A 24124-nucleotide genomic window follows, 5' to 3' on the forward strand; every position below is an offset into this window, starting at 1 on the left:
GAACAAATATGGAGGCATCACATTACCTGATTTCAAACTATACTATAAGGCCACATTCACCAAAACAGCATGGTACTGTTATAAAACTAGGCACATAGAACAATGAAATAGAATAGGTAACCCAGAAATAAACCCAAATACAGCCAACAGATCTTCAACAAATCAAAAAAAAAAACATGAAGTGAGGAAAGGACACCCTACTCAACAAATGGTGCTGGGGTAACTGGTAAGCTACATGTAAGCTTAATTGGCAAGCTACATGTAAGAGAATAAAACTGTACAGAAGGATCCTCAGCTCTCACTTTATCCAAAAATCAACTCAAGATGGATCAAGGACTTAAATCTAAGACCTAAAACTATAAAAATTCTAAAAATAACACTGGGAAACCCTTCTAGACATTGGCTTAGACAAGGATTTCATGATGAAGAACCAAAAAGCAAATGCAATTAAAAACAACGATAAATAGCTTGGACTTAATTAAATGAAAGAGCTTTTGCATGGCAAAAGGAACAGTCAGCAGACTAAACAGACAACCCACAGAGTGGGAGAAAATCTTCACAATCTATATACAACTGACAAAGGACTAATATCCAGAATCTACAACAAACTCAAACAAATTAGCAAGACAAAAACAATCCCACCAAAAGTGGGCTAAGGACATGAATAGACAATTCTCAAAAGAAGATATACAAATGGCCAAGAAATGTATAAAAAAATGCTCAACATCACTAATGATCAGAGAAATGCAAATCAAAACCACAATGCAATACCACCTCACTCCTGCAAGAATGGCCATAATAAAAAAATAATAGATGTTGGTGTGGACGCAGTGAACAGAGAACACTTCTACACTGCTAGTGGGAGTGTAAACTAGTACAATCACTACGGAAAACAGTGTGGAGATTCCTTAAACAACTAAAAGTAGAACTACCATTTGATCCAGGAATCCCACTACCAGGTAGGTACCCACAGGAAAAGAAGTTATTATACAAAAAAGTACTTTCACATGCATGTTTATGGCAGCACAATTCACAATTGCAAAAACGTGGAACCAACTCAAATACCCATCAATCAATGAGTGGATAAAGAAACTGTGATACACACACACACACACACACACACACACACACACGATAGAATACTACTCAGCCATAAAAAGGAATGAACTAATGGCGTTCACAGCAATCTGGGTGAGACTGGAGACTATTATTCTAAGTGAAGTAACTCAGGAATGGAAAAATCAAACATCATATGTTCTCATTCATAAGTGGGAGCTAAGCTATGAGGATACAAAGGCTTAAGAATCACACAATGGACTTTGGGGATTCAGGGAGAAAGCGTGGGAAGAGGGTGAGGGATAAAAGACAACAAATTGTGTGCAGTGTATACTGCTTGGATGATGGGGGAACCAAAATCTCACAAATCACCACTAAAGAACTTACTCATGTAACCAAACACCACCTGTTCCCCAATAACCTATGGAAATAAAAAATAAAAATAAAAAAATATTTCTCCATAGCATGCAAGACTTATGGCAGTGTAGGAAGCAATGTCTAAGTACCTGTGAGAGTGGAAATAGGAACAACATACTTGTATTCAAGACTAGTGTCAAAGCAGCAATTTTCCAGGGCATCCAACGACTTCATCAGAAGAAGGTTCATCTCTTGGCCACATATATCACTGGTTAAAGATTAAGGGGAAACAATGAATTATTTAAAATTAGTCAACTATCCAAAATACTTAATACAATATTATACTCTCAATATTTTACTGGAAATACCAGCATTTCTCTTAAAAAAAAGTGACAATATTGATGAGTTGCATATGCTTATTTGGTAGTTACAGAAACTAAGTCTGACAAATTATTCAATAATTGGGTTTCTGAGCAGTATAATCACTTGCAAACCAATAAACACAAAATCTCCTATTTTTGATTTTTCTCAGCCTGTTCAAATTTTAAGCCATTGAAATATAAAAAATAAACTCGGAATTCCACATATATATTTCTAAGGATGCTTAAGTGATTTTCTTCAGAATACTTAACCTATTAAGCTGACATTATCAATAATCATTCCAAATCTTTCTTGCAAAGACTGTCACTTCTGATTTCATGTCTCAATTGTGGAGGTTATAAATTCTATTCCTTTACTTACTTATTTTTAAGGGGAGAAAATCCTAGACCTATATTTGTTTGCATTTATACAGCAATTGATGATTTTATAAATGCCTGGGTAAGAAGTATGACTTGCATAGTAAAATAAAACTTAAAAGGTTCTATGGTTGTCCCTTCAGGCAGATTTGTGGGCTTCATCACTGACATTTTAATAGCTAGAGGTTCCTACATCTTAACTCTCATATTGCTACTTCAGATCATGCTAAGTGGAATGCAACTCCAGGATCGACAACCAGGCAGAGAGCACTTTTTAAAATATTTTCCCAAACCAAGACTATAGCAGTTTTGCCCAAGGTGAAGGAATTTTTGAATGAAAAACAAATGCCCACGCGCACACCCCTCACATCACACACACAGACTTAATAGCTTTAACTAAATAAATCCTATAAAAGTTGTCCTTTGGAGTAAAATATACTTCAATATCCTAAACAAATGCTAAAGAGATCATACTTGTATTTTCTGGGGGTTATGACAGAAGCAAGAAGCTGTGGAACAACATTCTACAGCTTCTGAATAAATTTTAGATGGAACTTAAATTCAGGAGACTTTTTCATAAGCCTTAGCAAAAAATGAAATGATTTTCATAATTCTCCCTTTTTTTTTTTTTTTTTTTTTTTGTTGAGACAGAGTCTTGCTTTCTCACCCAGGCTGGGCTGGAGTGCAGTGGCACAACGTCAGCTCACTGCAACCTCAGCCTCCTGGGCTCAAGCAATTCTCATGCCTCAGCTTCCCAAGTAGATGGGACTACAGGCATTTGCCACCATGCCTGGCTAGTCTGAAACTCCTGGGCTTACACGATCTGCCCGCCTCGGCCTCCCAGAGTGCTGCAATTACAGATGTGATTCATAATTCTCTTCTACATGGTGATTTCTTAGTCTCTGAAAAACAACATATTGTCCTAATTCTGTTCCCATTAAAGGACCACATTGGGACACATTTGATGTCACTGACTAGTCAAAATCAACAGCTCTCAAAACGCTTTTAGAAAATAATTTAAACTTTCTCCAAAGATGAAATTCTCTGTTAGCATTGTTACTACCTGGTAAAAAATTTATTAGTATCAAAAGGCAAATATTTGATATTCCTCAATTCCAACAAATTGGGAAGGTGGGAGCCATGAATAGTTATATTAGTAATGGCATTACTAACACACAGGCCCTAAGTAGAAGGAGGATGCTCTCAAACACAGGAATGTTAGGGCAAAGTTAAAATTTGTAGTTATTCTGTGGGTGCTCAGCTAAGGAAGGAGCTTCCTGATGTCTTTGCCTAGGGTTTCCTTCAGGTGTGAATTCAAGTCAGACAGACAGGAGTGGAAGACAACCTAGGAAGCAGGGTCAAGTGTTCTGGGGGAATCATCATAGGTTCCTCCAGGCAGCATGATTAAGTTAACCACAAATGCAAGCTTGTCAGCCTAAAAGCAGCAGCATCTCCTCCTAAGCTAGTGAAGAAAGGAGTCAGAGCCAGAATAGGATGAAATGAGTTGCCTAGAATTAAACTGCCACAGCTCATTTTTAGTTGCAAAACATGTTGCTTGAAAAGATACCAAAGAAAGAGCATGAACACAGATGGTGGAGAGACTGTCATTTGTAGCATAGTAGCAAAGGGAAAAAATCACTTTCAAGTTTTAAGTCTTTAAAAATACTTTGTGTTCTGTCACACACACAAGATATGTAACAGTCAAATCACATGCAAAGGGCAGTTTTTTATTCATCTCCAGAACAAGACCTATATTTATTAGTGATGGTGAACAGAACAAAATGAATATTCTGGCCATATTGCACTTATGGTCTCAAAGACTAAGAGAATAATCCCAATCATCTGACAGATGTTTCTAAGAGCTGAAAATGATCATCTGAAATATGGTATTCCCCAAAATCAATAGCAATTCACATAAAAGTTTCACATACTCGTGTTTGGGAAGGACTTAATCAGTGGTCTCAAACTGAAATAAATATAGCATAGTGTCATCCAGTTTATCCACACCAACACCAGTTCTTGCCTTTGGACAGCTAATTTCTGCCAACCAGGAATTTAAAAGAATCTAATATCACAACAGAATGCCTCTCCCTACTATCATATTTCCAAAGTAGGAAAACAGGGCTAAATGCCTAGTCACTGACATAAAAATATTCATGATAAGCAAATACTCATGTTGTAGCCCACTACAATCAATGTAGATATATAAAATTCTAAGAATTGCTAGAAAATAAATAAGCAGTATGAACAACAAAACTAAAGCAGACTTGTGCACTAAAAAAACCTTTCCGATTTAGTGGAATTTTCCACCTGAGTCTATTCCATTAGCTCCATTCAAGGGTAAAGTTAGCACTCCAAAAATGAGCAATCAAAGTGAACAAAGCACACAGTTATAATATGCACAGATTAAGACTCTTTAAAGATTATAAAAATGTGGCCAGGGCACAGGAAAAAAAACCAATATTTAAAGCCGGGTACATGTAGTTCTCAGGTGATTCAGTGATTCCCAACACCCCTTAGGCACTAGAGATATGCCAGTCCTCTCCTCTCATTTTACAGTGATAACAACAAAAGATTGGCCGTTATTTTCATCCCATATAAATCAGAAAAAAGAAGCTTTTTACTTATAGCACCATAACTTGACTTTTCTCATGTCCACCACACGTAGGTACCTGGGGCTTTCATCTAAGCATGAAATGATTTTCAAGTAACCAATCACTTTAATACTAGCAACCCTTAAAATACATTAATACCTACATGATAGTATTTTAGATAGATAAATTTACTCATAAAGAAGAATAAAGGATCAACTTGCCCATCTCAGAAAGTTTAGCAAACACATATTGCTCAGATACAATGTTTATGTATAGGTGCATATGGGTGCAAAATCCTTTGCAAAAAATCACAAAGAAGAAAAGCAGGAATATTTTAATAAACTGTACCTGAGTTTCTCTTCACACAAGCGAGAGAGAAACATCCCTAAAGCAAGGCCCATGTGGATTTGCACGGCTTGAGACTCATCAGCACTTGGTTTCCCAGGTAACCTGGCAGTCAGCATGTTCAGGATTTCCTCAACCTTCTCTTTGCAAGAGATAATGAAAACTGGCACAAGGAGAGACAAAGCCGTGGCGGCAGCAGAACGGGCAATGGCACTAGCTGTGTTTTCACCAGAATAGGACTTCTAGGACATGCCAAAGAAAGAAAACAGGGTTAGCCTTAAACATGAAGGAAGCATACCTATCATAAAAGCACCATACAACCACACAAGCTTCTCTTAGATCCACCCCGGCCGACACCCAAAATAATACATTTTTTAAAAATCCAAACGTTTTTGTCTATAGATTATGTTTTCATTATTAATGAAATATTTTGCTACTAAATAATCGATTAATAATATCCTTTTAAATCTGAAAAACCAAATTACAAGTGTCTTCCTTTTAAAGGTTATAAATTCCCTCAATATAAGGCTTGAAACAATTTCAGTGTTCCTAAAAGCCCACATGTATATATATTAAAAAAACAAAAAAACAAAAAACAAAAAACTGAAGCTATCTGAGCTTGGACAAGCCAGCAAGCCACATTATAAATGTCCAGAAAGCTAGGAGTTTTCCAGGAAAGAAAGGAAAAGGGAGGAAAAGAGTTTAAGTTTAGTATGGAGAAACAAGTATAAATTTAGCACAGGGACCTATTGGCATATCTCCCAAAATTTTTGGTGGGAACACTTCCCAGTAGATGGATTATTTCCTACAGGGGGTTAATTCCTTTTAATTAAAAAGGAAGTTGAAATCCTAAAAGCCTTTGGTTACAAAGCAATAACCAGCTATTCAAAATGAAATGGAGAGCTCTATATGCCCTTTCCTACATGTAATTATGGGAAAAGAAATGAATAACAGCCCTAATAAAATGACAGAGCAGCTGAATATGAAAAGCTTCTATAAGAATCCCAGGTTAGAGAGCTCTACCAGACATTATATACATTTATAAATATGTCTAAAGTGGGAAAGAAAGCCCGTTTATCATTCTTCACTATTATCCAATTTAAAATTTCAGACACACCATAAGGGTGGTGGTGTCCCTTGCAGTCGAAGCACATTAAAATGTGTTTTTAATTCTAAGCCCACTCACTCTCTAAGCTTTGGTACTTTAAGGATAAAAATCAAACGTACTAAGTTACACTTTAAATTAATATAGCACTATTTTAATGATAATGTTACTCAAAATGACCCAGCTGGTAGCACACAGGAAATAAAGTGACTTTTAAAACAGGGCTTTGAAAAGTATGGTAATGCAAAACCTCACAAAGGTAAGAGACAATCAGAGCTGACTAGTAAAGAGATTATTTTGATTGGTTTGCAAGAACTAAGTAGCATATGAGAAATTTCATACAGTGTCCTGCTCTGGTGAATATCTGAACTAGATAGTTATTACAAAGACCTCCATAAGCATCTAAAGTTTTCACTCATCATTAAAGAAATAAGAACACTTCTGATAGAAAGTAAATCATCATAAAGCAATTAACTTTTTGAGCAAAATTTACCTTCCAATTTAATTCTACATCATCTGGTAAGTCTTTTTTTTTTTTTTTTTTTTACCTCAACTATGGTTAAAAATCTAGCTCTAAACCCAAAGCCCCTGATGAATACATACCAGATCTTCCCAAGGGCAGGACAGAGGCACACAAAATACACAGAGAAGACCTTCAGCATTAAGGTTTTAAGCTAAATTCATGATCTTAGCAACAGTTCAGAATCTGTGTTATATTTTTATTAAAATTAACTATAATCCTCTGCCACTCAGCTGATTGCCCCATGATCATTATAATTCCCTAGGCAATGGATAGTAATAGGGTAGGACCAAAATAGTTCTACAAAGACACAGAAATAAAGCATGTACTACCACCAATAAAAGGAAAAGGAAACCTAAACAAAAAAGTGTTTTCTCATTTTGCTTCAAATCTTAGAATACAAGCATGAAGACAGAGGATGGGTAACAGGTAGCTTTTTTCTTTTTAAATGATCAACAACATTACTTTGTATTTATAGAGTATTTAACAGTTTTCAAAACATTTTTACATAAAGTATATTATTTGATCTTCATAATCTTTTTAGAAAGTTGGCAAAGCATTAATTTTTACTTTCATTTTGCAGATAAGAAAAATAAGAATGATGAAGTAAGTGTCAACAGTCACAAAAACAAGAAGCGGGGGAGCAAGGGCTACAATTACCATAGATGGTATTGTTCAATTCCTTCATTTTATAAATCAGGACAAAAAGACTCAAAAAGGTTGAGTGAATTGCCCAAAGTCACACAACCTGAAATGAAAAAAAACTATGACTAGAAACTTGGAGTCCCCACATTTCAGCCAACGTTTATTCTACTACAACTGTAGCTCTTGACCCTGACTACACATTAGAATAACTGAGAGAGCTCTCAAAATGCTGATGCCTGGAGTTTATCCATGAGCAATTAAATCAGCAGTGGGGACTACACATCAGTATTTCTTTTATATATATATATATTTCTATACATATGTATTTCACATTATATATGCATATGTACGTACATATATAATATTAATATTTACACACATATTTCTTATAATTTACATATATATTTTCATATTTTATATATATAATATTTATTGTGTGTGTGTGTATTTAAAGTTCCCCAGGTGATTCTAACAAATAGCCAGGGCTGAGAATCATTACATTATATATTGGATTTCTTTTTCTTTCTTTTTCTTTTTTTTTGAGATGGAGTTTTTCTCTTGTTGCCTAGGCTGCAGTGCAATGGCGCGATCTTGGCTCACCATTACCTCTGCCTCCTGGGTTAAAGTGATTCTCCTGCCTCAGCCTCCTGAGTAGCTGGGATTACAGGCATGTGCCACCACGCCTGGCTAATTTTGTATTTTTAGCAGAGATGGGGTTTCTCCATGTTGGTCAGGCTGGTCTCGAACTCCCAACCTCAGGTGATCCGCCCACCTCAGACTCCCAAAGTGCTGGGATTACAGGGGTGAGCCACCGCGCCTGGCCTATATAATCGATTTCATGTGACCAACTGATGTCATAAGAGTCAATTCTTGAGTTTTCTGATCATTTTCTATTTTTTGCACTTACATAATAAAACCAGGAGAGAAGTTGCCCTCTGGGTTGGTAATGGCTATCCACAATGACCAAGAGTGTATCAAGTATCATGGAAACCCACTCTTTCATTGAAAGGAAATTAGGTTGAACCTGCAGATAAATTAAAAACATGAAATGATTACAGAGAAAACAAATCTAAAGATATTTCTAAATCTAGGGTGTAACTCCCTTCTATATTAAACAATAAAGTGCTGTTATCAAAAAGTAAACTTCATCTGCTTGGACTATAAGGATGCATGTATGAGGTATACAGGTAGTTGACAAATATACATCCTCACCTGTGCCCCAAAAGAAATAAGATTTATCTTTTATGAACAAATTAGCAGAAGAGGATAGATGCTGCAAAACAGAACTATCCAAGAGCCCTTCAGAGTTCTCCTGCATTGAATGAATTATAGTGAAGATAATATGGAGGTTAAAAGGACAGATGTGCAAAAAACACAATTCAAAATTTCTCATTTCTATGACTTCTTATTTGACAAAGGAGGCAATAAGCAGCCCACAAAATTCTGATCAACATCTCTAGCATTTCTGGTGACTATTACCATTTAGTTGTCATTTCAAGAATCTTGACAACATTCACCCAACTCACTGAAAGATTACGTAGAAAACATGAATCATCTTCAGTTTGAAAAAGAAGAGGAAGAGAACACAAAAACAAAACAACAACAAAACCCCACTCATTAAAAATAAAACTTGGTTATTAAAGTCACTCATGACCATGGATGTCAAAAGCATTCATTAACTCACATGGTAACTGGAATTATTATAATTCCTTGAATCAAACAAGGCTGTCACCTCTTCAAATCTTTTGTTGGTGGTCACATGCAGGTTTGAATAATGTTTGAAAGTTTCAACTTTAATCAAATAATGAGGTCTTGAATTTGCATTGAGTAGCAGCCAAAGGCAAGGTCATCATGAATAAAAGCAAAGCCCCATCTTTGGACTGTGTGGTTTCTCAATGTGTGTTGGGGTGTGTTGGGGTGGAGGAGAAAGTAAGAGAGGCTGGAACTCAAACTCTGAGCTAGACCCCTTTATTATTGGGGAAAATTACTGTATAACTGGTAGTTCGACAAAAATAACACCAAAGTGAAGGGATCATAGAAAGGGGCATTGACTTTTTAGGTTGTAGATCTATGCAGCATGTTGCCTCTGCTAAAATATTCCATGGCTCTCTGAAAGACATGAAACATTTCCTCTCTATAAAATTTCCATCTTTCTTATCAGTAAGATTCTAAGTTTAAAATTAAGTTTTCAAGGGTAATTAACTAATATCATTCATGCAATAATCCCTTGGCCTCTTTCCCTTCCCTACATGTAATATATATCCATGGCTTTTGCCACACAGCACCTATTCTCTGTTTACTGGTAGTAACACTCTTTGCAGAGTTCCGTCTTCCCCACTATTTGAAGGTTAGTTAAATGCTCAATCAAACTAGCTGTCCTACACTATCCAACGGATAGGCCTAGGACCCAAAGGACTCTGAATTTTAAGTGACGCGAGGATAATAAATGATTGAAGTTGTTCTGGCCCACTGGAGGTGGTCTGCTTAGATGTTTCATTAGTACCTGTTGCCTGGACTACCCAACTTGCCCTGGTTCTTTTTCTTCCCAAAATACAGTTTTTAAGCTTTGCCTTCAATTCCACGGGCTTCTAGATTCCATATACTTCCTGTTCCTTTTTTGTTTAAATGATTCATCAGAGTTGATTTTTTTGGTGTACCACCAAAAAAACCCACAACAAAAAAAAAAAGAATACAGATAGCCCATAAGATACTCATTGAGGACAGAGACAGACCAAATAATTTTAAATGGTTATTATTAATGAGAGTTTAGTATCTATGAGCTGTTGTGCTTCACATACATTAATTCATTTAATCCTTTGAACAATCCTATCTGGTGAGTATTGTTATCCCTCCATTTTACAGATGGGGAAATATGTTCTGAAAGAGGAAATTGCTACAAATAGGCCATAGAGGTAGTAAGTGGAAGTAATAGGATCTAAACATAGGACTTCCTTATTCCAAAGCCTATATTTTTAATGACTCAGTTATGTCGTCTCTAGATGATGATAGCTACCAGATAATGAGACTTAAAACAAGAATAAATCCATGCCTTTTTATTTAGACAGATGTGAATTATCCAATAAAGTACATTGGAAATGAACAGTGGCCAGCTCACCACATGTTTAATTAAGAAATAACTGCCTTGCAAAAATGAATAGGCGCTTTGTCATTGACATATACAATTAAAATGCAAAGTACATTTTTTTCAGTCAATAAACACTGCTTATTTATCATCTTGACAGCATTGTTCACTTTTAGTAAGCCTAGTTAACCTTGTAAAATTGGTTACCATTGATGTAATCACAAAAAGATAACCCCTATGACATAAAATTGGCACCTTCAAATAGAAATGACCACATAACTGTGATGGAGAAAGGAAAACAGAAAAGCAGCAAAGTTACAAAGACACTAAGGCTCACAGTATAAAGGCCCATCAAGTACTATAACTTGGTGCCATAATCACAGAATCTAACCTTGTAAGCCCAGGGCCAGGCTACCTAAAGCCAGGCTTAAAAAGACATAATCAAAGCCAATTGTTTAAATCACCCCAACTAACCTCCAGGAGCCCGTCAGAGTCTGAGGAGAGGCTGGCTTCATGTCTAGATACGACGACAGCAAGGCTGCTTAGAGCTAACAGCGCATTGCCTTTCACTACCGGACTCTCCCTGTTCAAAAGGAAAAAAATTTCAACAGAGAACTTTGGTATTAACCAGGAGAAGAGAAAGAGCTAATATAGGAGGGCAGATGAAGTCAAAAAGCAACTTGTGTTCCTTCACAGAGTCTTGTAAATGCAGGTCTGTTTGTTCCGTGAGGCCAAGAGTTTCTTTCCTTCCTTCTGACTCTAGAGCTGTTTCTGAACTCTTCTTATCAATGTAGTATGGGTTATTACGCCTTTTTATAACTTAAAAATCCAAGCTTAGTAAGTTGTTTCTTCCTAAATTTTTATTTCATCATTTAACTTTACATTTCCTAGGCTCTCTTCTGTGTCATCTTTGGCCAATTTAAAATTATTGATTTGTTCTAAAAACATAACTAAGACAGTTATGTCAATAAGCCCAGCAGAATAGAACGACCTTTGGCTTTTCTGAAGCACCGGTATGTTGAACTGGCTTCTAGCAAAGCACTTCAGACTGCATACCTTACAACTTGACACATGGCAGCTTTTCTTACTCATTTTTATCCTCTCCTTCTTTCTCTTAATATAGCAAAACTATCAACCTTAAAGCCAGTTTGTAATATAATTTGGAGACCCCAGATAAGATGCAAATGTAAAAGTGCTGTTTTTAGACTATTTGGACTGAAAGTTGCCTTTTTACATCATCTAAATGGTAGTCTTCTAATATTAGCAATAAACTCTTAAGAGTATGACTTCTGAATTTAACATAAAAACCTGAACCTTTTTAATATACTCACCACTTGAAAATGTACATTTAATATTATTCCATAATTCCAAGCTGATCCTATAAAGTCCCCTATGGGACACCAATGAGATACTCTAGGTTTGCCAATTCGGTTATAACAGAACTCCAGCAACAAGAGCACCCATACCATCAGATCATTTAGTCCTCAGTCCTTTGATGTGGGTTCCCATAAATACAATGTTCCCCAAAATTTGGACTTGAAACCTGAATCTGAATTCAGTGCATGATCCAAGAACCACTTCCTGCTTACCTCAGGGCAGGACTACAACAGATATGAGGGATAAGGAAGATTTTCAACTCTGCTCCCTAAATGAGCCTAGTACCTCAAGTCCCAAGCCATAGTCTCAATTGAACACTTGAGTCAGTGGGTATTAAATTGTTGGCGCACATGTGTTCTTGCATTTCTGCTTTCATTTGGTAAGAATGGGACTCAACATTTGCCATTAACAAATCCTTCCTATCTATTCGCCCATCCTTCCTTCCCCCTCTCCCTTCCACTTTAGAGTGGTTAAGCTCTGTGAAGACTTGAAGCCTTGATCATTTTGTTCACCCCCCCCAACTCAATGTATTCCTCTATAAGTCCTGTCAAAAGTTAGTAAAACATCAACATTTATAATGGGGAGGGTTGGAGGAGAAAATGGGAAGGAAGCCTTGAGGTCTAAGCAGATGGCCCCAACCTGGGTTTTGCTAGAGTTCTGCAAAGAGAATTACTGAGCACTTATATAGCTAATAAGAAAACACAAGGAAACAAGGTGGGATTTGGTCATTCCTAGGTGCCCTAGCCATAAAATCATTTAACAAAAACAAAATTAAATCTTTTATTTCTAATATTATCTCTTTCTTTTAACAGAATATCCTGAGGCCTTTCCTACTGCAAAATGGTCATGAATCCCTAAAGGTGAGTTTTAAAAACAGTTTTAAATTCTGAGTGATCTGAGAATTAGAGTCTCAGTTGTATTACTCTGTAGAAAACGTGAGGTCACTAGAATCTGGGTATCAAATGTCATAAAACAAATATATTAGACAAGATAACATAAAAAGTTCTTTTTAACCCCAAAATTCTGAAGGAGAAATTAGCCTCGGTTTTAAAACAGTACCAAAAACTATTTTATTTCAAATTCTTCACTAGTCTTGACATATCTGAGTATGCATTGTTCTTAAGTAATGGAGAAAAAATTTATTTTAAAACACTGGTAATAATATCTTTGGTTGCAGAATGAACACATATTTGGATAATAATCTTTGAATTAAAAACGTAGTCCACTCTATACAGTGCAGCCCTAGGCCAAATTACACATTTCACAAAGGTACCATGACTAACTCTTGATCATCTTCGCATTCCCTTCATGCCTGCCACAATGACTTATGGATAGAAGGTACTCAATACATACTTAGTGAAACAAATTCAAGGAGGAGCTGGAGAGGTGGGAATCTATAAATGGTTCAGTAAAAACTCATCACCTTGTTGCTCAAATAACTATCCCCTACCAGTCAAACGACAGCGACCAATTTGCATAATAACATGTCAGCATCTGTACAGTATTTATCTAGGCAACACTACTGACATTTTAATTAAATTGTCCTTTAAAACAAAATGATGTTATTAACCTAATTAAAAAGCACAAGGAAGGCTGAGCTACAATGATGCTTTCTTAGGGACAAAATATTACATTACATATTAGTAAAGTGACTCAATACTTTAGCGATTTTTATCTTCAGGTTTAAATCTGTTTAATAAATAATAATGGAAATAAATTCACATCAATCATCAGGTTTTATACGTCTTCTGATTCTCCCTTACCCCTATCCCTGAAGCTTTAAATTGTTCTTAAATGAACAAATCAGGATCATCCCATGATTGGTATGTCACTTTTTGCATTTAACTTCTAGCTCTGAACAAAACAAGCCCTACCCTGACCCAAACCAGCCTGTGGCAGCTGTAGCTAAGGAAAGGGAAGCTAAGCTGGCAGCAGGCAGTGGTGAAGGCCTCACGTTGGAGGAAGCCAGTGGGAAGAAGCAGAGAGGGTGACAGAATGATTTTTTTCCCCTGCTCTATCACCAATCTCTCAGCCTCCAGATCTAATATCTCTTATTCACTTGCTGCCATTCCTAGTATTGTCAAGATTGCTTTATTAAAATAAGGTCTATAAGATACTTTGTAAGTTTTGATGAGAAGGTAATACCATGAGAACATGAATTATTTTTACTCATGTAAACATATTTTCCTTAGGTATTAGTCACGGAGTGATGCTTTGTGAATCTGAAGATTACAGTCACATTGGAATAAAATTTTAGAATGGAAAATTGCAATATCTACTAGACAGGAGGAATTATAATTTGCTTTAGGAGAAAGTTGGTAGTTTCTTCTGCATTCAAGCTTTTTGCAGCAAATGTCAGAGCACTGCTTTTAATAGGATATATGTAGACTACATAAGAGAACAAACTATTACAGGTAAAGGTCAAAGACAGCCTGCATTCTCATCCCAGCATCCCCTCCTCCTCTGATATGCAACTGATCCCTCTCCCACTATGTCTGCAATTCACCAAACTGGAAAAAAAAAGACATGAATGAGTCTCTAGCTAAGCTCTCTGTACTTTAGTTTTCATTTTATCAACAGATATTTCCCAGTGCCTTCCATAGGACTGAGTCAGGGGAGGATTATCACTTCTATTTCTCTTTATCCAGAAGACATGAGGCTGAACAGTGATAATCTGCTGAGATCAGACTTCACAGTTAAGTGTCTGTTTAAGAAATTACCGATAGAAAGCTAACTCTAAGGTAGATCATTTTTTGTTTTGTTTTTAAGGCAAAATCTATTTAGCTACAGAAGGTTTTGCGACATGAAAAGGATAAACTATACTACAATTAAAAATTTCTAGATGATATGGACTTTTAATACACATGAGATCCTCTAGGTCAAAGGTATATCTATGTTAGTTGGAGGCGAAAAAGAAAGGAGTCAAACAGAAATGGCATCAGTTAGAGAAGATGGTGGAAGGGAGTGTAACTGGCACGTAACTTACTGCCAGGAACAATTAGTCAGCTTGTCAGTTAACAAAGGAACCTGAAGAGATTGTTCAAGCAAGTTTCGGGTATTTTTTAGTGAGAGCTGGCTTAAGGTAAATAAAAAGCATCAAGGCAGTAACACTCAAGTAATTTTTGTTAAAATAACCATAAGCATATGACTAAAACTGCTTTTTTAATGGGCCTTGGCATGAGTTTTTAGTATTTAAAAATTCAATTTTTAGATATGCTGAACCCAATAACACCAATGCAACAGAAGGAAGTACTATCAACATAACTCATATTAGCAAGGATTTCTTTCTTTTTTTTTAATCCCCTTGAACTAAATTACAATCCTTTAAGTTTAAGCCAAAGCACATGTCATCTGTTAGGTATACAGCAGGGGCTCAACTTCAGTGACTCCTGATGTAAAAGTTATATGTTAGTACCAATCCTTCTGTATTTTCACAAAAAGACACGTAGTAAGAATTCACCCACTATAAGAAGGGTAACAATTAATTTTTTTAAAAAATAGATGAAAAGTACCTTAAAATCCTTAAAATTATGAAATGCCCTAAAAGGAGAAAATGTATGTACCTGCCAGGAAAAGGTATTTATAAAAATTGTTTGATAAAAGACTAAATGGATCTTACTTTGCAGCTGCCTTGGTGATCTCATCAGTCAGCATGTCTCTAACCCTGCAATAAAGATGGAAAATAAATGAGAGTTTATGTTAGAACAAGAAATCATTCCTTTCTCTTTTTCATCAATTAATAAGAACCTCCAGCAATGGCTCCAGATCTTAAAACTATACAGGTAGAATTTCAGTGTAAGGTGAAAGAACTGTAATAAGGGCTCTGCTTTAAAGATAGCTTCATCTTCCTGTTTATGAGGTCACTGAGTGGAGGCAAGGAGGAGGTGAATGTGTAACTGAGTGGGGATGTACAGATAGCACTGTAACAGTATTATCTCAGATAGCATGGTGAGTATACAAGTGTCCATTATATTACTCTCTTCAATGGACTGAATGTTTGCATACCCCACCAAATTCACATGTTGAAATCCTAATCCCCAATGTGGTGGCATTTAGAAGCCCAAACTAAGACAATCTCTCTTTTTTACATGAGAGCTCACCAAAACATCAATTTACAATTTCAAAATTGTACATATGAAATAGTCGCTATGTGTTTATAGAAAATGCAATTTCAAACTTTGGTTATATAGTCACAGGAAAGCCAAAAGAAAATAATTATACTTGTGGGTTAGAAAGAAGGTAGGCACAATTCAAATATTTACAGAACCTAATTTTTTAATTCAATATAGAATTTTCAATATGAAGTAAAAAACAACCACTCACTGTCAAATTTACTTTTTTAAAAGGATCATTTTCAATATACACATTGAATTTTATAAATTCAAAGGTTTTATAAATATTGTTAAAGTTGTTGCATTTAAATGTAAATTATATTGACATTCATAAATATTTGCATTTGATATATAATAAAATCTTAGCTATTCAGCACTCTGAGAATGAGTCACTCTTAAGAGGCAAGTTTTTCAGACAGGTGCAACACCTCCTATAGATCCCATCTTGTATTTTTTAAAAGCATTTGACTGCAAATTTCTCTAAAATGTACTGTCTAATTTCTGTATTCCTAAGTGGAATACAGTCCATTCAATGCAATATTTCATTGGTCACTGTGGAATACTTACAAATGATGACCTATGTATACTTACATTTAAGGTCAAACCTTCCACTTGTGCACTAAAGCTATCTCTCTACTCCCTCCTCTCTGCTGCATCACAAATTTTTCCATCTCTACTTGTATTATTTCCCTTACCATGTGAACATACTGTAGTATCTACCCTCTAAAAGAAGAAAGCAGAACAAGCCCACCAGCTATTGCCCCATTTCTTGGTCTGTTATACGTCAAAACTTGTGTAAAAGATTATGCTTGATGACTCTAGTTATTTCCTTCCACTCTCTCTAGATCCTTCTAGAACCTGGCTTATGTCTCTAGTTATTTCCTTCCACTCTCTCTAGATCCTTCTAGAACCTGGCTTTTGTCTCAGTAACTCTACCAAAAGAGCTCCTGTTATGATCACCAATTATTTTCAAGAGACTGAATCTAATGCTCAATTCTCAGTCCCTATCTTCTGCAGCCTAACAACAGCATTTGACACAGTTGGTTGCTCCTTAGAATGCCTTCTTTCCTTGGCTTTTAAGATTTTACTCTCTTTTGGTTCTCTTTCTACATCACTGATAACTAATTTTTCATCTGCTTTATTGGTTCCCTCTTCATCTTCCCCACCTTTAATATATAGAATCAGGGCTCAATCTTTTGAAATCTTCTCTTTCTTTATTCACTCTCTAAGTGACCTCATCCAGCATCATGATTTTAAATGCCATCAATATGCTGATGTTTCTTAAATTCACCTCTCTAGCCCTGAGCTCTCCCTGGAAATATAGACTAGTCAACAACCTGCTTCCTATCTCTAATTGGAGGCTAATGAGGCATCTCAGGCCTAAGTCCAAAATCTGATTCCTACTCTACGCAGACCTGCTTTTCTCTAGTCTTCCTCGTCTTAAATGGAGATGCCATACTTTTGTTTAGAGTTAAAATCTTGCAGTATCTTTGATTGATCCCTTTCTTTCACATCCTTCATTTCAATTATTAGCATTTATAACGTATGATATCTGCCTTAAAATAGATTCAAAATCAATTTACTTTTCCACACTAACATCCTAGTCTATAACACTATTATCTCTTGCCTAAATTATTGCAACAGACTCCTAACCATGTCCCACAGGGTGTATTTTCAACATAACAGCTGGAGTGGTCCTTTTAAATCATGAGTCGGATTCTATGATTAAGATCTGCCAATGTTTCTCCATCTCACTCACAAAGTCCTCTTTGTGCTGACAAAGACTCTCCACTCCGCAATCTCCCAATCTTCTCTACTCTCATGTCCACTACTTCCATCCTTGCTCTCTCCATGCCACACAGGCTTTGCCAGGTACACTCCCAGGGCCTATGATGAATTCGCTGTTTTCTCTTCCTAGAATGCTCTTCTCCAGATATCAGCTTGGCTCACTCCACCACTTCTTTCAGGTCTCATTCAAATGTCATATTATTAAAGAGACCCTGAACACCGTACAGAAAATGGTTAACGCCACCCCTCAACCTCCCTCAAGCCTCATTCACTCTCTATTCCCTCTATCGTACTTTATTTTTCTTCCATGAATCAATTTCTATCATATTCCATTTGTTTATTTGTTTATTACAGGTTTCCATCTACTCAAGTATAAGCTTTGGAGGGACAAAGAAGGGGCTTTATTCACTGCTGTTCCTCTGTGCTTAGAACAGTGTCTGGCACATAACAGACACTCAATAAATACTTTTTGAAATAATGAATCAAGTGATGACTTTACTTAGATTTGGGACTGTGTTCCAATTAAGTGAGGATGAGGAAGAGCTCACTTCAAGGTAGCTTATTAGTTACTGCAGGTTTAACTATATCTTTTTTTTTTTTTTTTTTTTTTGGAAAGACAGAGTTTCGCCATGTTGCCCAAGCTGGCCTTGAACTCCTGGGCTCAAATGATCCACCTGCCTTGGCCTCCCAAAGTGCTGGGATTATAGGCATGAACCACCACATCCAGCCAAAATCATTCTTAAGAAACTTCTAGGGACCTAACTCCTTTATACTCATATATACATAGCCCATGAGTTTTCACCAGGAATATGTATTGATAGGTCTCTCTATATATTTTAAAGAACTTAGCAAATATACTACTTCACCAATTATCACTTTCAGATTATTAAATTAAAAATAGATGCAAAAGATAAGAGCAAATAGGATACAAAACCCTCTAATCCTAAATCCAATATCATAATGTTTGAAACTTCATTGCCATTTTTTTATAAATCTAGAAAATATGACTTAGAATACAATTAGTCAAACACATACACACAGTTTCTCCTTTTCTACATGAGCCAATTGTCAGTAAATGAAAACCTATAATTAAATAACCTTCGGAAAGATTTTTAGATTAAAGCAACCTGTGGTTGTAGGCAAAGCTATTCAGACTTTAGGCACTTTACTTACATTTAGGCTGTGAAACACAAATCTGATAGGGTATTCTTCTCAACGCATGAAACAATTTAAGTTGCTTTTATGAGCCAGCACTAATATATTTCTAGATGATATAGTGGGAATTCCCTAAGAAACATCTGCCAAAGAAATTAAACCCATGACATGGTAAAGTTGCTCCTAATAATTATGTCTTGGGGAAGAGGGGAGCAGAGGAGGGGAGAAGTAATCCTTGACTACATGTGAGGTAGGAAAGCAATGAACAGAGTGGGAAAAACAGAATTTTTCATTCAAAAGCATATAAAATAATCAGTTACAGGTGGAAAAGGGAAAAAGCAAACTGTTTCCACATTGTTTTAGAACGTGTGTGTGTGTGTGTGTGTGTGTGTGTGTGTATGTGTGTATGTATAATTTATAAATAAAGGTCTCCATCTCCTATCTAGGGAATACACCTATCAGCTCTTCTGTCATTTCCCCTTCAGGCTCACATATAGAGGTTAAACCTGCTAATCTTAAAGCCTTTAAAGTAGTTACCTTTCCCCTCATAGCTCACTTCCCATGACAAATAATGGACAGCTGAACACGAACCCTTACCAGAGCCAAGCTGTGCTTTTTTTGTACTGCACCTCCTCAGGTTCTTCTTTTCCATGTTTTAACTGCAACTCCAGCTCTCCTAGTCTTCCCTGCAAAAATCACAGCATAAATCAGCATGCGAACTCGATGGCTGAAGTGATCTTAAAATTTCTTTGGAAAACACAGATATATCCTTTTCCATTTGGCCTTAAGTGTTCTGGATAAGACATTAGATTATGAAAGAGGATGTGTGAGGAGAAATCATCACATCAATGCTCAGGTATTTCTACATTCACCAAAGAGGTAACATCCTAGAGAAGTTGTATGTTTGGCAAATTTAGTGCAGAGAATTTCATTTTGAGATACCTAATGAATCAAATTTGAATTTCAGAGACCCCATTTAAAAAATCTCCTACATGCTAGTGATCTGCCTTTGTTAGCAACTGATAATTTTAGCTAACACCAAAATATACCAAGATTGGGGGCCATACACCAGTATTATAATAGAAAAGTAGAAAACAAGCTAAAGTATGTAACATTTAAGATTCAAGTAAGATACAATATTAAGTTATTCTCCAACAGCTCTACATTACACTTCTATTTCTTGAGTGAACTTATAAAAATAGATACTATAATTCCCAAATTCTAACATGTGAAAAAAAATATTGCTAACATTGTTCCTTTAAGTCCAAGGCCTTTAAATATGCATTATCTTTTCCATTTTTTTACTCAGAATTATTTTAATCAGATGCTTCCCCCTCTACTCCATCACCAATTACATTATCTAAATTATCTGTAATTAAAATACTGATTTGTTGATGGGCCCTAACTTGGACAAGAATTCAGCAGTGTAATGCCCAACCATTATCAGAAGTAGATGTGCCAGTTTACATCTCACAAGCAGTAAACAAGAGTTCTGGTTACTTCATATTCTCACCAGCATTCGGAATTGTCAGGCTTTTAATTTTTACCATTTTGGTGGATTTGAAACGGTCTTCACTATGGTTTTAATGTTATTTCATTGTTTACTAGTGAGATTGAGGATCTTTTCACATCTTCTTAACTATCAGGATTTTTCTATTCTGTCCATTTCTCTACTAGCTGTCTTTTTCTTATTGATTTTAGAGTTCTAAGATATAGAGTATAGAAGAAAAGTATGTATCTCTCCATACTTAGAAAAGTGATACACACTGAAGAGTTAAGGACATGGGCTCAGAATGCCTCGGCCTAATGCCATTTACACTTACTGGCTGTGTAAATTTAGGCAAGTTACTTCACTTCTCTAAGCTTCAGTTTCCTCATTTGTAAAATGTGGCCAACAAATATCTTGTGGTATTAAAGCATCACATTAAATAGTGCCTGATAACAAATAATAGCTACCGATATTAGATTTGTTGTCAATAACCAAAGATCTCTACCTCCCTCTTATTTTCTTACAAAACCATCTTTCATGAATTTATCTAAATATCTTCTGAAATAATTCATATTTTTATCTGTATAATCTCAGGGAGTAAGAGGTCCCAAAAATGCAATACCCAGACTATAAAGTTATATGTCCTTGTACTTCTCACAGTTGCTCACCCTGTGAGGTCAAGGACTGTTTATCAATCTACAGAGTTTGTGTATTTAGCACAACTCCCGACTCACCATACCCTGGGGCTCACCAGTTCAGGCACTCTGAGATGTAACAGACACTGTATTCACATCCTTCATAGTTTGTTTGCTTCAATCATATCAATCCTCATTCTCCTCTATCTTTCAAAGATAGAATTCTGGCCCTTTCATTCTCCCCTTTGTTTCTTGGAAACTAGCAAGATATTAATATTGGCCTCCCAGGAGTCCAGGCAAAACAATGTTTAAAACAATTTTTATTGCCTGTCTCAGTTATGCTTCTTAAATTATGCCTCCTTACTCCTAAAACATTTCCTATAATGCTTTTCCAAAAAAGGCAAGGAACAAGAAATTAAAAGGTTAAAATCCGTTTAAAGATAAACAAAACACAAGAAAACTAGAATACACGCACCTTCTTAAGAAGGCCTACCGTTTTAATCTTCCCTGCAGTCACAAATCAGCACGATCATTCTATTGTGACTAAGTAGTCTTCATGTTTTTTCTTTCTCTGAGTCTCTGTTCTTTTCTATCCCCTTTCCTGGAATGCCTCCCTAATTAATCCCTGCCACCCAATCTATGTTGGGCTATTTAGTCAGATCCATGGTGCCTTCCAATTCTTGACTTACTGGTAATAGAGAGATCCAGCAGCATTCAACTCAGTCATCTCTGCTTTCTGATTAACATTTTTGGGAAAACACTTATTGGGAGCAAAATGGCTAAAGTGATCACCTGAATTGAGATTTTTTTGGATTGCCTGTAGATTCCAATGATTAATCTAGCTATCCTCTCTGATTTTTAATCTTTAGCCTATATCATAAGAACTTGCTGATTATAGTAAGCAATTTCACCTAGCTTTCTACACATTTAAAACAAAACAAACATACACACACAAAAAAAGCAAAAAAAGTATAAATTGTCATACAGTAACTTACTGGAAGCTGCAGTTCCTGATCTGGGCTCTGATTTCTGGTTATTTGGCAACTAGCTGGCCAATTCATGAAAAATGTCTACAGTCAATTTGCTTTCATACCTCTCTCCTGTTTGAGGTCATATTCACAATTCCAAAGAGCCCTTTTCAAAAAGGCTGGAGACCTTAACCTCCACAGCATCCCAGAAGGGTAACAAGATAAAGACTGCAGAGGGCTCCTAACCAAAATGGCCTCTGTACTGTCAGTTGGCTTCTATCTGCATTTTTCATCTTAATGGGAAGAAATCTAAATACCTCTCCCCATGTCAACGACTTTGATACAGTTAAAAACCCCAAGTTCCTATGGAAAAATTAGGTAAGGCTTGAAGCAGACATCTAAGCAGAAACTACAAGTAGTGTTCAGATCTCAGACTTACATCCTAATTAGCCTCCAGGAAGTAATGGAGAATGTACCTTTCAGTGTGTTTCCTAGGCTTAATTGAATAAAACATGGCTCCTCTAAATGATCCTCTAGTTTAATGCTAAAAAATACATCTAGCACCAGATGGAAGTAACTGTAATTCCTGTACAGAAAAAGTGTCTTCTAGGACCGAAATTCTTGATATAGACAAGGAGTCTGGCAGTTGCTCCAATTATTCTAAGATACCATAAACTCTATTTAACTGTGTGGACTCATTTAAAAAAACTTGTTTAAGCATAAATGCATCAGTGTACTTTCAAGTAATAGTGATAGCCTAAATCACACTGCTGTACTTTTAAATAATACTGCAAATCTTATTTTAATCCATCCTTTAACTTTCTCTTCTTTTGTCACTAATTCTCAATGGAACTGGACTTACTAGAAATCCAAAGTAAAGGGATTTTAAATGATAAATAAAGATACCAACCATCAACTTAATAGCAGAATAACTGACCTGCATTGCTAAAAATTATGAAAAATCTGCAAGTTTTTCACAGATCAAATAGCTCTGCCCTTTAAAATATTAAACAAATTTGCATTACTCATTATAACAATTAATGACAGTGTTAGGGAAAATACATGTCACAGTGGAAAAGGCTAAGGCTCTGGAGTCAGGTTAAGTTCCTGTATTTTCATTTAGTGCTTGTTGGGTTCCTGAGCTGTTTGCTTTGCTTTCCTAGCTAACCCTGCGTTCCCATCTATAATCCCATTATACATGGGGTTAATAACATCTACTTCAAAGGGTTTCTGTACAGATTAATTGAAATAATATATGTTAAGTATTGGACACACACTAGTTACTCAACAAACCATAGCTCTTATTTAAAAATTCATGGCTTTTTTTCATCAATTGCAAGTCATCTGGAGAATTATACTATAATCCTATTCAATTTAGCCTTTCTTACACTAAGAGCTAAACAGAATTCTTAGTTCATTCTGCAGGAGGAGGAGCTCTTCATCCCTTTCTCCAGCTGCCCATAACATTTTGAACATCCTTTATTAATGCATCAAAGATACTGTACTGGAATTGCTAGTGGGCATGTTAGCCTCTCCCAGTGGATTGGGAGCTCATTGTGAGGAAGGAGTGCCCTCAGTATCCCACACACTTAGCATGGGACCTCCCCAATAAAACATGTTCCATAAATGTTTGGTGAAGAAAAAATTCAACATTGCTTGGGGAAAAATGAATGTGAGAAAAAGTACATACTCTGACTTGCAATCTTATGTTTCCTGACTAAAAACTGTAATTGGCTGTTAAAGAAATATAGAGACATGAGTCATTCATTCATTCACTCATGCATTTATCCAAAACATGCTGGGTGCCCAGATGCTGCTGAAGATAAAAATTGAGTAAGGAAACAATAAGCAAAAGAAAACGATGGTTCCAAAGGAACATCTTTAAAATGCAGATTACAGTACATTTAGGGGATCTTCTAAAACTGTTTGCTCTAAGTTTGGCTGGTAGACTATGTGAATTTAAATCACCTGGCAGCTTGTAAAACATGGAGATTCCTGGTCCCCTATTCACTTCTAATATATCAGAATCTCTGAAGATACATTAGTGTTTTACGAGTTCTAAGATCCGTAAGATGGGTTGCAAAAAGGTTTTAATTTGAGATTAGAACACCATTGCCCAGACAGTCATTCCTCTCATCCCATCCTATGCCCCACTCCCA

General features: G+C 36.1%; 1 protein-coding gene across 16 annotated transcripts in view; it reads right to left on the reverse strand.

The window, feature by feature from the left end:
* The window catches only part of FOCAD (focadhesin), a 319540-nt gene that overhangs the window by 65131 nt on the left and 230285 nt on the right, over positions 1-24124 (reverse strand). For all 16 annotated transcript variants that reach the window (XM_009244392.4, XM_063714188.1, XM_063714187.1 and 13 more), the window contains 6 exons: positions 19471-19559; positions 15438-15482; positions 10916-11024; positions 8267-8383; positions 5093-5331; positions 1592-1681 (listed from right to left, as the gene is read on the reverse strand). In XM_009244392.4, the coding sequence (XP_009242667.3) occupies positions 1592-1681; positions 5093-5331; positions 8267-8383; positions 10916-11024; positions 15438-15482; positions 19471-19559 (689 nt within the window). The remainder of the gene's footprint in view (positions 1-1591; positions 1682-5092; positions 5332-8266; positions 8384-10915; positions 11025-15437; positions 15483-19470; positions 19560-24124) is intronic.

The sequence above is a fragment of the Pongo abelii genome, chromosome 13, assembly GCF_028885655.2.
Source record: "Pongo abelii isolate AG06213 chromosome 13, NHGRI_mPonAbe1-v2.0_pri, whole genome shotgun sequence".
NCBI classification, from domain to species: Eukaryota; Metazoa; Chordata; class Mammalia; order Primates; family Hominidae; genus Pongo; species Pongo abelii.